At 35.4% G+C, this 13597-nt stretch overlaps 1 protein-coding gene across 1 annotated transcript in view; it reads right to left on the bottom strand.

The window, feature by feature from the left end:
- The window catches only part of CLPX (caseinolytic mitochondrial matrix peptidase chaperone subunit X), a 52922-nt gene that overhangs the window by 2765 nt on the left and 36560 nt on the right, over nucleotides 1–13597 (bottom strand). Inside the window, exons 7-12 of the mRNA XM_042783114.1 lie at nucleotides 10757–10933; nucleotides 10253–10417; nucleotides 9343–9431; nucleotides 7997–8161; nucleotides 1758–2057; nucleotides 44–136 (exon numbers count right to left, since the gene is read on the bottom strand). Of these exons, the coding sequence (XP_042639048.1) occupies nucleotides 44–136; nucleotides 1758–2057; nucleotides 7997–8161; nucleotides 9343–9431; nucleotides 10253–10417; nucleotides 10757–10933 (989 nt within the window). The remainder of the gene's footprint in view (nucleotides 1–43; nucleotides 137–1757; nucleotides 2058–7996; nucleotides 8162–9342; nucleotides 9432–10252; nucleotides 10418–10756; nucleotides 10934–13597) is intronic.

Below are 13597 nucleotides of genomic sequence, written 5' to 3'. Positions count from 1 at the left end.
GGCCAGAAAAGAATAGGATTTTTCTGTAATAATGCTAACTTACCATTATGGACCGGAGGCCTCTTGCACCAGTTTTTCGTTCTAGTGCCAACCTGGCTATAGCTTTCAAAGCATCCTCAGTAACATTCAGTTCACACTACAAATACATTCAAAAGAAATAAGAACTCAGATAATCCTTTATGATATTTTTCTAATATAATCATATGGTGTTTAATTGATTAATGAATACTACCTACCACCATTATTAAGGAGCTCTGGTGGCACAGCAGTTAAGGTATTATTAGTCCTAGAAGCACATAATTTTAGAGCTGAAAGGGACCAAAGTCCTGACTTTACAGATAAAAGAAATAAGTAACTGATTCACTGACACTCAGAAACACAGGGTCAGAACCTATGTCTCAATTGATCCTACCTCTATTAAGACTAAAGGATCACTTAGACTTTTTCACTTTCCTCCTAGAAAACGTCATTGGGCCCCTATAAGTAAATTTTAAAGAGGGTTACTAACCTTCTCATCATAGGAACAAAGGTAAAACTTCAGATAAGTTTCTCTAAATTACTACAAATCTCAAAATAGTAGAGTTCAAATTATTGAGACTATTAAAAAAAAAAATTCAAAATGATTTGGAACATTAGATTCCAAAAGTTCCTGGTATTAACTTTTGGCATTAATTTTTGCCTCCAGAAAATGTAAAATTTAAATGAAATAAATCTCTTATGGTGCTTTAGAACTTTGCCTTTAAAAAGCAATCTGTTTCTATTAATCTATGAAGATACCAGTATTATGAATCACAAGTTTGACCTTAGTCCTTAAAGAGGTTTCTGGATTAACACTGACTTCCTAGGACTTTATTCAACATTAAGCCCCTACATGCTTATACATTAGAGACTAAATGATGAATAAAACACATCATCTTTGTCCTCAAGAAAAGCAAACTAGTATTTACAGCACAGTGTATGCACATGTACTGCTTGAGTAGTACAAAGTAGGGACATCTAAATAAGACATGGGGTCACTGAAGAATTTTAAGCAAACAAGTAAGAATTAGCTTTGTGTTTATTCATTCAATACATATTTATTTAAGAACTTAGTATTTATTTGCTAGGCACTGTGCTCAGTAATTTAAAAATGATCCATTATTGAAATAAAATGGAAGACTGGTATTTTGATGGTGGTCAGAGATAAAGTTGTGACAGGAAGACCAATTAGGAATCAAATACATAGAATCAAGATGAAGAATAATAAAGGGGTTTGACTTGAGGCAGCAGCAGTAGCAATAAAGGATGATTGAGAGACACTCGGTTTATAAAACCCAAAACATTTGATATCTGACTGAATATGTGGGCCAGAGTGACCTGCAGGTATCTGGATATAAAGTAGTAGATGTGGCAGCAAATAAATCTTTACTTAGACAAACATATAAAAGTTTTTAGGAGAAAGCATTTACGAAAATCTTGTGTGTCTGCTTTAGAGGGGCTAGGGATAGTCTTCTGGCATCATTCTCTCTCTCTCTCAGTCCACATATTATATAGAGAAAAAATATAATGTATATGTATCTTTGCACTTTATGCTACAATGACCACTTTATGTAAGAACAAATGAAGCCAACTCCTAAATGTCTAATGTCTACATTTAGTGAGGAATAGGTTAGTATTCCAGATGAAAGATACTGTTTTTTAAATTTATTACCCCAAGTTACACAGAATTCTAATAGCAAAAAAAGCACAAATTAAGTATAAAAAATAAAAAACCTAACCTTATCCATGCTGAATAAAGCCTGGTATTGAGGAATAACAGCATTACGTGGCTCAGTTAGAATTTGTACAAGTGTTTTCTCATCTAGGCTATGCAGAGGAACTACCACAGGTAACCGTCCCACAAACTCAGGAATCATGCCAAATTCAATGAGATCTCGGGCTTCCACATGACGTAATAATCGATCTTTTTCTTCAATGTCTTGATGAGTATTTGATTCCCCACTTCGATTGGCAAGATCTGCAGCAGCTGCAGCCCTTCTGCCTTTTCCCAGATTAGATGGTGTTCCAAATCCAAGATACTGTCAAAGAAATATTTGAATGAAATATTTGAATGAAATTGCAGGTAGGTAATCAAACAGGATATAAAATGCAAATATACAAATAAAATTGAAATATAAACTTTGTAATAAAGCATATTTAGAATAGCTGCAGTTTCAGATGCTCTGCAGTGGGGTTAGGCAACATTTTTTTGGTTTTAATTAACTTTAAAGATTTTTCCTAAAAAAAAAAAAAAAAGGTTATGAAAATTTCATGCACAGTAGGTTGAATGACTAAAATAGGAAAATTCTAATTAGTATTAACAATGACCTACATTAACTCTCAGCTAAAGAAATATACTAAGAAAGTATTTCCAACTGTTTACTCAGGCAATGAAGAATAATTAGCAATTCAAAAGACAAGGAATTTCTAATTTAGGAGCAGAACATACTCCAATTAGGCATAGGAAGGTTGGGCAATCCTACTTCCTATAACTGCCTCGGAAACCCAAGGAGGGGTCGCTATGAGTCGGGGCCGACTCGATGGCATAAAACAACAACAACAAGTCTTTCCATAAGACAAAGTGTTTAAAGGATAAAAGACAACATTTAGTTCAAAAACTAAACCAATGAGAATGGCTTAATAATGAAGGATAAAGAAAAAGTTTTATTACTATGTGTTTTTCATGTTTCTCTATTAGTTTATCTGATTTATTAACTACTTATACTATAAAGGTGTATTTACATATGCTGTGAAAGATGCATATAATTCTAAAGTATTTTAATATTAAATATTACCAAAATAATTTTGAGGTGAAAGTCCTGGTCTGTAAGCATCTTTAAGTTTCAGAAGTAAGATCAATTTTAAAAATCTAGTATGTAGCTCACATTCAAGATACAACATTCTAAAAGAATATTTTTAAAACATCATTCTTCATCTCAAATTGTCATAAAAGTATCATATGGATTTTTACCTTAATGAGAATACTAAAAATATATTCTAGAACTGGAATCAGTTAATTATAGAATAAGTGGGCCACTAAGAAAACTACCTTGACTAATGAGTACTACAAAAGATGTAGTGCTTTTTAAACAGAAACTTAATTCTCAACTTTTACTATTATTATGAATAACAATCATTCTTGAACTATCAGGTACTAGTATATGCTAGGGGAGCTCTGGTAGCGTAGTGCCTAAGGCACTGGACTGCTAACCAGAAGGCTGGTGGTTCAAACCCACCATCCGCTCCTCGGAAGGAAGATTGGGCAATCTACATCCAGAGTGATACTGCCTCGGAAACCCAAGGAGGGGTCGCTATGAGTCGGGTGTGACTCAACGGCACACAACAACAACAACAGTATATGTTAGACACTGTACTAAATATATGCATATCTCGTGACCTTTGCAACAATTTTGTAAAATAGGTTCTGTTACCATTCACATTTTATAGATGATGAAAACAGGCTTGAAGAAGTTAGGTATTCTGACCAATAAGTGGCAAGGCCAAGATTCATACTCGGGTCTGCCTGCCCTTAGAACTGAGAACCTAATTGATAAATAATAACCAACTATCAAAGGATAAATCCTAGTAAAAGCAGATTAAGTAAAAACTATAAAGAGAAGTCCCTTCAACTCTGATTATAAGGTTGTAGAGTTTGTCCAAAACCTCTAGACTAGTGTGGTTTCCAAAAGATGTAAGAACTGTGAAAACGAAGACAGTAATTTTTTTTTGTAGCCAAAATCAATTTTGTAATACTATAAATTGGAGTAGTGCATATGGAACAAATAGCCTTATAAGAATATTATCCACAAGTGTCTCAAGTCGCTGCTAAACATTCTAATGAAATTGTGTTTTGAGGTCGTATACATCAATCTATGTTAGAATAATACAGAATTTGAACAGAATATATAACATTGACATCAAACAAAAATGTTAACTTTGCCACACAAGCTCGAGAAAGGCATATGCCTCTTGCTTCAGTCAATGTAAAAGAGCTATGCAAGCATTTGTCATAAAGTTAATTTTGACATGTCATACAGCTTTTGTCAAAACAAAAGCAGCCCATGGTATCTATGAAGACAGCTTAGGTTCAAGTCTGTTCCTCTGATTTCTTAAACTGTGTATCTACGTTTAGTGTGTCAGAAAGCAAAGTACCTTATATTCAATAATTTAAACATTTATTAAGGATTGATTTTGTTCCAAGTACTACTGTGCTAAACACTAGAATTACAAGCCTTCTGACAGTCCTTACCTTCAGGGGCTTATTTAGAGATATAAAAGAGGGCACTGAAATATCATAGGTGCAATGACAGATGACTGTACAGGTCACTGGCAGTAAAAAAGAAAAGAAAGGTCCTTGTATTGGGGATAGAGAATAAGACGGTGACCGAGAAAGGCTTCATAAAGGAACTGACTCATCATTTAAGATGGACAGTTATTTGCCAGCTGGATTGAGGTAAGGATGGATATAAACAAAGGCAAGAGGAATAAAACATAGGACAGTTGCATATGGTTGTAATACAGGTATATACCTTTGGCATTCAGTAAGGGTTGGTAAAAACAATAGCCATGTGGATGTTTTTAATCCTCTATAAAATCATTAAAAAGACCAAAGTGGTTATCAGAAGAGACTGAAACTTGCTCTTGAATGTACAGTAGCTAAAGCAAAAGAAATGATCAAGCAAAAGAGCTGAACAGACAATTTCAAAAGGCAGCTTGAGAAGACAAAGTAGTATAATGAAATGTACAAAGACATGGGTAGAAAACTAAAGGGAAGAACATGGTCGTCATTTCTCAAGCTGAAAAAAGTAAAGTAAAAATTCTAGCCTCAAGTTGCAGTAATGAAGGATTCTATGGGCAAAAAATTGAATGATGCAGGAAGCATCAAAAGAAGATGGAAGGAATACAGAGTCACTGTACCAAAAAGAACTGGTAGACATTCAACCATTTCAGAAAGTAGCATGTGATCAAGAATCCTAAAGGAAAAAGTCTGAGCTACACTGAAAGCAGTGGCAAAAAACAAGGCTCCAGGAACTGACAGAATACCAATTAAGATGTTTCGACAAACAGATGCAACACTGGAAGTGCTCACTTGTCTATACCAAGAAATGTGAAAACAGCTACCCGGCCATCTGACTGGAAGAGATCCATATACATGCCTATTCCAAAGAAAAGTGATCCAACAGAATGTGGAAATTATCAAACAATATCATTAATATCACATGCAAAGAAAATTATGCTGAAGATAATTCAAAAACGGTTGCAGCAGTACATTGAGGGGGAACTGCCAGAAATTCAAACTGGATTCATAAGAGGATGTGGAATAAGGGATATCAGTGCTGATGTCAGATGAATCTTGGCTGAAAGCAAAGAATACTAGGAAGATGTTTACCTGTGTTTTACTGACTATGCAAAGGCATTCGACTGTGAATCAACACATTAAGGATAACATTTAGAAGAACAGGAATTCCACAGCACTTAATTGTGGTTCATAAGGAACCTGTACAAAGATGAAGAAGCTGTCATTTGAATAGAACAAGGGGCTACTACTGAATGGCTTAAAATCAGTAAAGGGTTATATCCTTTCACCATACTTACTCAATCTGTATGCTAAGCAAATAATCCTAGAAACTGGACTATATGAAGAACATAGCATCAGGATTGGCAGAAGACTCATTAACAATCTATAATATGCAGATGATAACAACCTTGCTTGCTGAAACTAAAGAGGACTTGAAGCACTTACTGATGAAGATCAAAGACTAGCCGTCAGTATGGATTACATTTTAACATAAAAACAAAAATCCTGACAGCTGGATCAATAAGCAACATGATGATAAACAGAAAAGACTGAAGTTGGCAAGGATTTCATTTTTCTTGGATCCACTGTCAATGCCAATGGAAGCAGCAGTCAAGAAATCAAACAATGTATTGCACTGGGCACAAGACCTCTTTTAAAGTATTAAAAGGCAAAGATGTAAGTATTAAAAGGCAAAGATGTCACTTTGAGGACTATGGTGTACCTGACCTAAGCCACAGTATTTCCAACTGTGTCATATGCATGCAAAATCTAGATAATAAATAAGAAAGGACAAAAAGGAATGGATGCATATGAATTATGGTGTTGGTGAACAATACTGAATATACTATGCACTGCTGTAAATAACAAATCTGTCCTAGAAAAAGGACAGCGATGCTCCTCAGAAGCAAGGATAGCGAGACTTTGTCTCATGTACTTTGGACATGTTATCAGAAGGGACCAGTCCATGGAGGTCATCATGCTTGGCAGAGGGTCAGCAAAAGAGAGAAAAGACCCTCAACGAGATGGACTGAACAACAGTGGGCTCAGATACAGCAATGATTAGGAGGATGGCACAGGACTGGACAGTGTACACAGGGTCACTATGAATCGGAACTGACTCAGTGGCACCTAACAACAACAACAATAAATAAAATCACTGTTGAAGAGTCTCTTATGGTCTTCTCCATCTCTTTTTCATAAAGACTCATGTGATAAACTCCCCTTTAAATTTATTACCATGAAAATTTGCCTCCCCTAAAGATCTTGTATACCTCTTCTTTCAGGCAATAAGAACTAAAGCTCATGATTTTTCTCAAAGTTAAATGGTTTGGCTTAATTGCCCTTAAGTAGAACTATGACCCAAATTTCCTTCAACATACTTCTGATCTCTTTATGTGACATTACTTCCAGCTGTTCTATTCTGTTTCTAGCTTCAAATCCTTTTTGAAAGTATGAAGAAGTATTAATTATAAACAAACATAAAGAAAGACATAATTAAAGAAAAAAAAAATCCAAACTCACTGCCATCAAGTCACTTAGAACTCATAGTGACCCCTCCTTAGGTTTCTGAGGCAATATTTCTGAAGAAGTAGATTGCCCAGTCTTCCTTTCAAGGAGTGGCTGGTGGGTTTGAATCACCAGCCTTCTGGTTAGCAGTCAAATGCCTTAGGCACTATACCACCAGAGCTCCCATAATTAAAACAGCAGCATTATTTTATTTTTATTACTACCAAACTGCTACTTACATTAGCATACTCAAGACCAAGGAGACTTAAAGCAAATAAATAGCAAACAGCTAATCTATAGCTCATTTAGGTGGGCTATTGGAGCTCTGGTAGCATAGTGGCTAAGACACTTGCCTGCTAACCAGACGGCTGGCGGTTCAAACCCACCAGCCACTCCTCGGAAGGAAGGTTGGGCAATCCTACTTCCGTAGTGATACTGCCTCGGAAACCCAAGGAGGGGTCGCTATGAGTCGGGGCCGACTCGACGGCACATAACAACAACAACAACAACATTGTTATATAAAAGTGAACGTGTGTGGCTATTATGTACAACACAAAAACATGAAAAATAAGTGTGTTCTGGGCTTCCTACCACTATGTTGGCATAGAATTTTACTGTAATCAATCAACAAATGATACTGGGCATCTATCTTGGGGATAAGTCACAGTCCCAGTTATAATTGGGGTTTATAAAAATGTTTACAAAATACCTGTGAAACTAGGTGGGATCACAACCCCTTTTCCTTGGTCCTCAAACTGCCTCCATTCATTTCTTAATGTCAACAGTGATCTATGGTAGACTATGACAGTGGGGACAAGCTCTTTATATGGGGTCCAGGGAAGTGGGCAGGAGGAATGAATAGAGAAATTTTACTAATACAGCAGCTAACTTAAATGTAAATAATAAAAGAACTCCTTAGATAAAATATAAAATTCAGCTTGTTAAGTTACACTTTAACAATGCTCATATAAAGATGATATTTAGAAATACTCCAGTTTACTAATCTGAAATTTTAAAATATCACTAGTAATATATTTCAGGTATGTCATAAGAAAATTCAACTCTTAAAAATCCATGACTGGCAGCCAGCTAAATATGAATAGAAACTGAGTGTCTATCCTCTGGAACTTTAAATGCTCTCTATTCTACTAGTAACCTCTCAGAAAAACTTACCTTTTCATTTTTCCTCCTGCTGATGATTCTGTCTAAACCATTGAAAGCACCAGATGCAACAAACAAGATATTTGTTGTATCAACTTGTACTGTTTCTCCACGTAGCTTACGAGAATTCTTTTCTGGAACATTGACTATTGTGCCTTCTAGTAGTTTTAGTAAGCCCTAAATAAAGAATGAATGATTTATAGCATCATCATATAAGTGCATTATTTATTATACTTTAGATAAGGTGACTCAATGAGAGAAATAATATGTGCCTACGGTCAAGGAGCACAACTAAAGAAAACTCCCACATTTCCACAACTAACATGAAGATCTAATCCATTTATCACATTAAACCAACAAGCTCATTGCCATCAAGTCACTTCTGACTCATAGCGACTCTGCAGGGAAGAGTAGAACTGCCCCACAGGGTTTCCAAGGCTGTAATCTTTAAGGAAGCAAACTGCCACATCTCTTTCTTCTGTGGGCAGCTTTGAACTGCTGACTTTTCAGTTAGCAGCTGAGTGCTTTAACCACTGTACCACCAAGGCGCATATTTATCACATTAAGAATCTATAAATTTATTTGGATTGGTTACAGGACTCCTGATGCATTATAATTCAGGAAACAACCTGAGAGGTTGTTTTTGATGATAAAAACAATTCTTTTTTGACTTTATAAGATGGTTCCCACCATGTGGGAACATTTAAAATTTGAAAATAGTTGAAGATCTGTCTTTCACATAAATTAAAATTCTACTCTCAACCTAGTATTAAACTTTTGGAATACCTGTATTTTGAAATGCCTTTATAAACAAATTATACACACATTTGTAAGTGTGGTCATACCTCTCTATGCCTTAGCCAAAAGAACTGAAGCAATTTTCCTTACCCTTTAGTTTATGTCATATTTAGTTACCATTGAAAGGTCAAGTTAGCCAGCAGATCATTATGACTTTCACTCTCCAAAGAATAAAACACTATTTTATACCTATCTTCTAACTAAGTGGAAGGAATAAAAAATATGTACATAGTTCATTCATGTCTATTTAGAACCAGAACTTTTTTCAAGAGTCCTCTAGAAATGTAATGGGGCCTTTGAGAAATAAAAACAACAAAGCATGAATTTTACCTTTGCTCAAAATATTTTTATTTTCCAAAGAAAGGTAATTTGATATTCTAAATAGCCAACAACAACTTTATCTTAGGATCTGAACTACTTTTAAAAAATATGTGGAGTTCAAGGTGGGAAAAATAAACAGAACAGACGCTAATTGACTGTGAAACCAAACGTACAATATTTGGGAGGTTGATGTATTCCCTTCCTTTTAGTGGGCTTGAACAAAATATTCAACTGCTTACTTGCTGAACGCCTTCTCCACCTACATCCCGTAACTGATGGATGCCTGGCACACTGCCAATCTTATCTACTTCATCCAGAAAGACAATTCCTATAATTTAAGGAGGATTCTATTTATAATGTGAAAAAGATACACACAAGATAACCTCAGCTTTAAAAGACTAGGTAGCTAGAGAGCAAGGTTATTCAATGCTTCACATTTAACATATGCAATGGCTTGATATTATAAAAATACACTGCTTTCTCTCCCATTCATCATTTTGTGCAAATGTTTTATATTTTATAGAGTATCATTTGGGCATGATAACTACTTTGACAGTAGTTATCTACCCCACTAATGCCTTCAGGTTTTTTATCCTAGGAAGCTGAGATAGAGGTATAATGTAGAAGCAGGAGGCATATGCCATATTGGTACTAGCAAAACTCAAGCTTACTCTTTCCCACCTATATTCTTGTCTGAAAGGAATTTAGATAGGAAGCTGTCAAGCTTTTCATGGAAACAAGGACATAAGATAGCTAGGGAAAGGAGAAATGCTGCATCTATGACAGCCTATAGGTCAACAGGCGAAACTGTTTCTCTACTCATACTGCTCTCTCCCTGACCCTGCTCCAACCCTAGCATTGAGAGTCTAGAGAGGGGTCAAAACGGGGGGGTGGGGGGGAGGGGGGCGGGGAAAGATAGCAGGAAAGACCTAATGGAATAGTCATTTGGCCTTTCACCCTGAGCTGCCATCTTAGTGACAATAAGGCAAAGCAAACTTCATGGCCCTTAATTATTATGTTAAAAATATGTAACAAGCAGTTTTATGTAACTACAAAGTTTTAGTCCTTGACTCAAAGTACTATTTCAATATTATATTGTATCCCCAATAGACTATATCTGGGGACCAAGAAGCTATGCTGGAATCATACCTTGTTGTGCTTTTTCTACATTATAATTGGCATCTTGGAGCAGTTTGGCAATCACAGATTCAATATCTTCTCCTACATATCCAGCCTGAGTCAAAGTTGTACAGTCACAGATAGCAAAAGGGACATCAAGGCATTTAGCTAGTGTTTGCGCCAGTAGAGTTTTACCTATAAGTAGAAACAATACTAAAAGTTTACTAGAAATATGTTGGCATACATTTTTACTACAGAAATGCAAAATCAATTTATAGTAGTATACAGAAAGAGTTGCTGTTACATCATTTTACTATTATTGTTCCAATCTACTTGTGTTTTTTATATTTTTATAAATTCTGTTAAGATTTTCAAGACTGGTCTAATAGGCAACAGCAAAATCAATGCTTCAAATTCAGCCTTAGATTTTCTTCTGAAGATACAGAATCCCCTAACCACAAGACACAGGGTATAGAATCATTTACATTCTGTTTTTAAAAAATGAGTAGTAAGTCTTCTCAGGAAGTTATTTACCTGACCCAGTTGGTCCAAGCAGCAAAATATTACTTTTTTCAAGTTTTATGTCATCATGAGAAGAATCCAATACTTCACCTCCTCGCTTTTCTTGAGGTACTTGTTGATTTACCTGTTGCTGCATTGATGCTCCTAAAGCATTACCATGTGGACTAATTCCAGCTATCTGAAGCAATTCTGAAAAAATGCAAAAGAATTACAAAAGCTTTATTTGAATTCACTTGGGGATGGGGGAGGGAATGCCCACTGAAACCTTATTTCTGAAACTACGCATCCATTTAGAAAAACTTTTAAATCTTGATACTCTTGTCTTGCATAAAAAGGAAAACAAAAACCTGCCAAATTATCTAGTAACAAATGTACAATACATAATGATTACTGTGTATGACACAAGAAACTTCAAGTAAAGGAAGTGAATTCTTTCTAGTCTCCTTATTTATGCACAAGTAAGAAATGAAGTAGGGCAAACAGAATAATTGAGGAATAGTACTCAGAGTCGGAAAGTTTTAGCTTTGGGTCTTTGTCTTTAAATAGTTAGGTGATCTTGGGCAGTAATACAAACTGTGTTTCTATTTCCTAATCTATACAATGGCAAGAATACCTGTCCTATCAACTTCAAGTACATAGTTGGAAGGGGCAAAAATAAAATGCATTTGATTTGGATGCACTTTGGAAGATTAAACAAAGATATTATATATATCCTACCACCCACAATACAAATGAAAAGAAGCAGGGCTATAGGGAAAGGGAGAAGCACTGAACTGAGAATTAGTTAACTTGTGTTCTAGTCTCAGTTCTGTTGCTGCACAGTTGTGGACCATGGGAAATCACTTAACTTTCCTGAGCCTACTTCTTTACCTGTGAAGTGAAAACACTGAAACAGATGATCTCTACAGTCCCTTCCACATCTAAAAATGATTCTGTAAGTCTACCAGAGAAACCCGATATGGTAACTCTCACTATTCCTGATCTGAATCTATCATTTATTTCTCAACTGGATCATTCTAGTCCCCCTAATGTAGACATAATTATTAACTAGACAGGCTTTAATACTGCTGGTGGAGTAGCAGTTTATCACCTAGCTTCTTACAAAAATTAGTCTGTATTCTTGTTCTCTTTTGGCTAAGGGAAAGACAGATGAGATAGTCTTTTCAGATTATCTGATTTACAAATATTCAGACTGTTCCTGGTGCTCTACATTTTTGAGGTATCTGTAATCATAGTATACATGTTTATATTTTGATTTTTTTTTCTCCCACTCTATCCAGGAGCTCCAATTTTGATCCCTTTCCAAGTGGCTAGCATTAGTAGCCAGGCATCATCTAGTTCTTCTGGTCTAAGAGTCATATAAGCTCAATTGATTTTTAGGTTGTTTCTAATAAATGGGTTAAGAATATCAGCACTTTCATTATTACATTATTATTTTAAACAAAACCAATGATAGTTCAGCAGATAATAACTATTAATATGGTCCTATTCCATCTGGCTGTCACTTTCAAACTATCTTAGGTAATACTTAATGTAAAGGGTTATTCCATTTACCAAAATAATATGCACTCTATAAACATTTGAATTTAATTAAATTTTGCTACAGTTCAGGGTTAGTGATTAGTGAATAATTCACAATGCTATCTCATTATAATCCACAGCAGGAAGAAACTACAGTTGCCTATATGAGTTTGGTTGTTTAGCTAGATGTCACTGCACAAAGTTTTTATTTCAGCAGAATCTAGTTAGGACTTGTGACAATATAGGAAGGGGCTTGGCTCAAGTTTAGCTTGCCCAATGGGAAAAAAATAGGTGAATAATTTGAAAATATTGCAAGAGGTATATTCAGTTTCCCTAAGAGTAGTATGTAAGTCTCTAACATGTCATTTCCAAGAGACTTCAAGAGTAATTTTGACTATATATGATTTTGGCCTAATGACCTAACTTTACAATCTAAAATCCCACATATGACAAGACTAAACTGTACATAAAAATAAATATATTCATTTCTAAGTAAATCATTATAATTACAAATTACTTTTACCTAAGTTCTTAAACACTGTTACCTGTTAACATTTAAATTATATCAAATCAATATATGTATCACTCTCAAAATAGTGAGTAACTTTTTCTTTACTAATTCATACTAGTTTCAGCAGCTATCACCCCAAATTTATTAATATAGTATTTGCTAAATATTTAATTTTATTTCTGGATTATAAAATATAAATTATACAGGCACCTAAAGTTTATTAGTTAGATCTAGATCCTACTTTGTTATATATAGTCTAATTCTACTCCACTTGTATTTCTTAATTTTACTATGTACAGTATAGTAATATTTCCATATAATTTTAAAATAACTAGGGATGATATAATTCTATTACATGTAATAAATATCAGATGAGTCTTCTCATGGTTTGTCCTGTCTGTATAAAACCCAAACGAAACTCATTACTGTCTAGTCGATTCTGACTCATAGTAACCCCACAGATCAGAGTAGAACTGCACCATTGTGTTTTCAAGGCTGTACTCTTTACAGAGGGAGCTTGGGTAGCGTCGTGCCTAAGGCACTTGACTTAACCGGAAGGTTGGCAGTTCAAACCCACCAGCCACTCCTCAGAAGGAAGGTTGGGCAATCTACTCCTGTAGTGATATTGCCTCGGAAACCCAAGGAGGGGTCACTATGAGTCAGGTCCGACTCAATAGCACATAACAATCTTTACAGAAGCAAAATGCCACATCTGTCTACCACAGAGTGGCTGGTGGGTTCAAACCACTGACCCTTCGGTTAGCAGCCAAATGCTTTAACCACTGCACCACCAGGGCTCCTTCCTGTATGTACTGTATACT

This window comes from Orycteropus afer, unplaced genomic scaffold (assembly GCF_000298275.1).
Source record: "Orycteropus afer afer isolate SDZICR_OR568_19922 unplaced genomic scaffold, OryAfe1.0 scaffold00015, whole genome shotgun sequence".
Taxonomy (NCBI): Eukaryota; Metazoa; Chordata; class Mammalia; order Tubulidentata; family Orycteropodidae; genus Orycteropus; species Orycteropus afer.
This window is presented reverse-complemented; position numbering and strand designations above follow the sequence as displayed.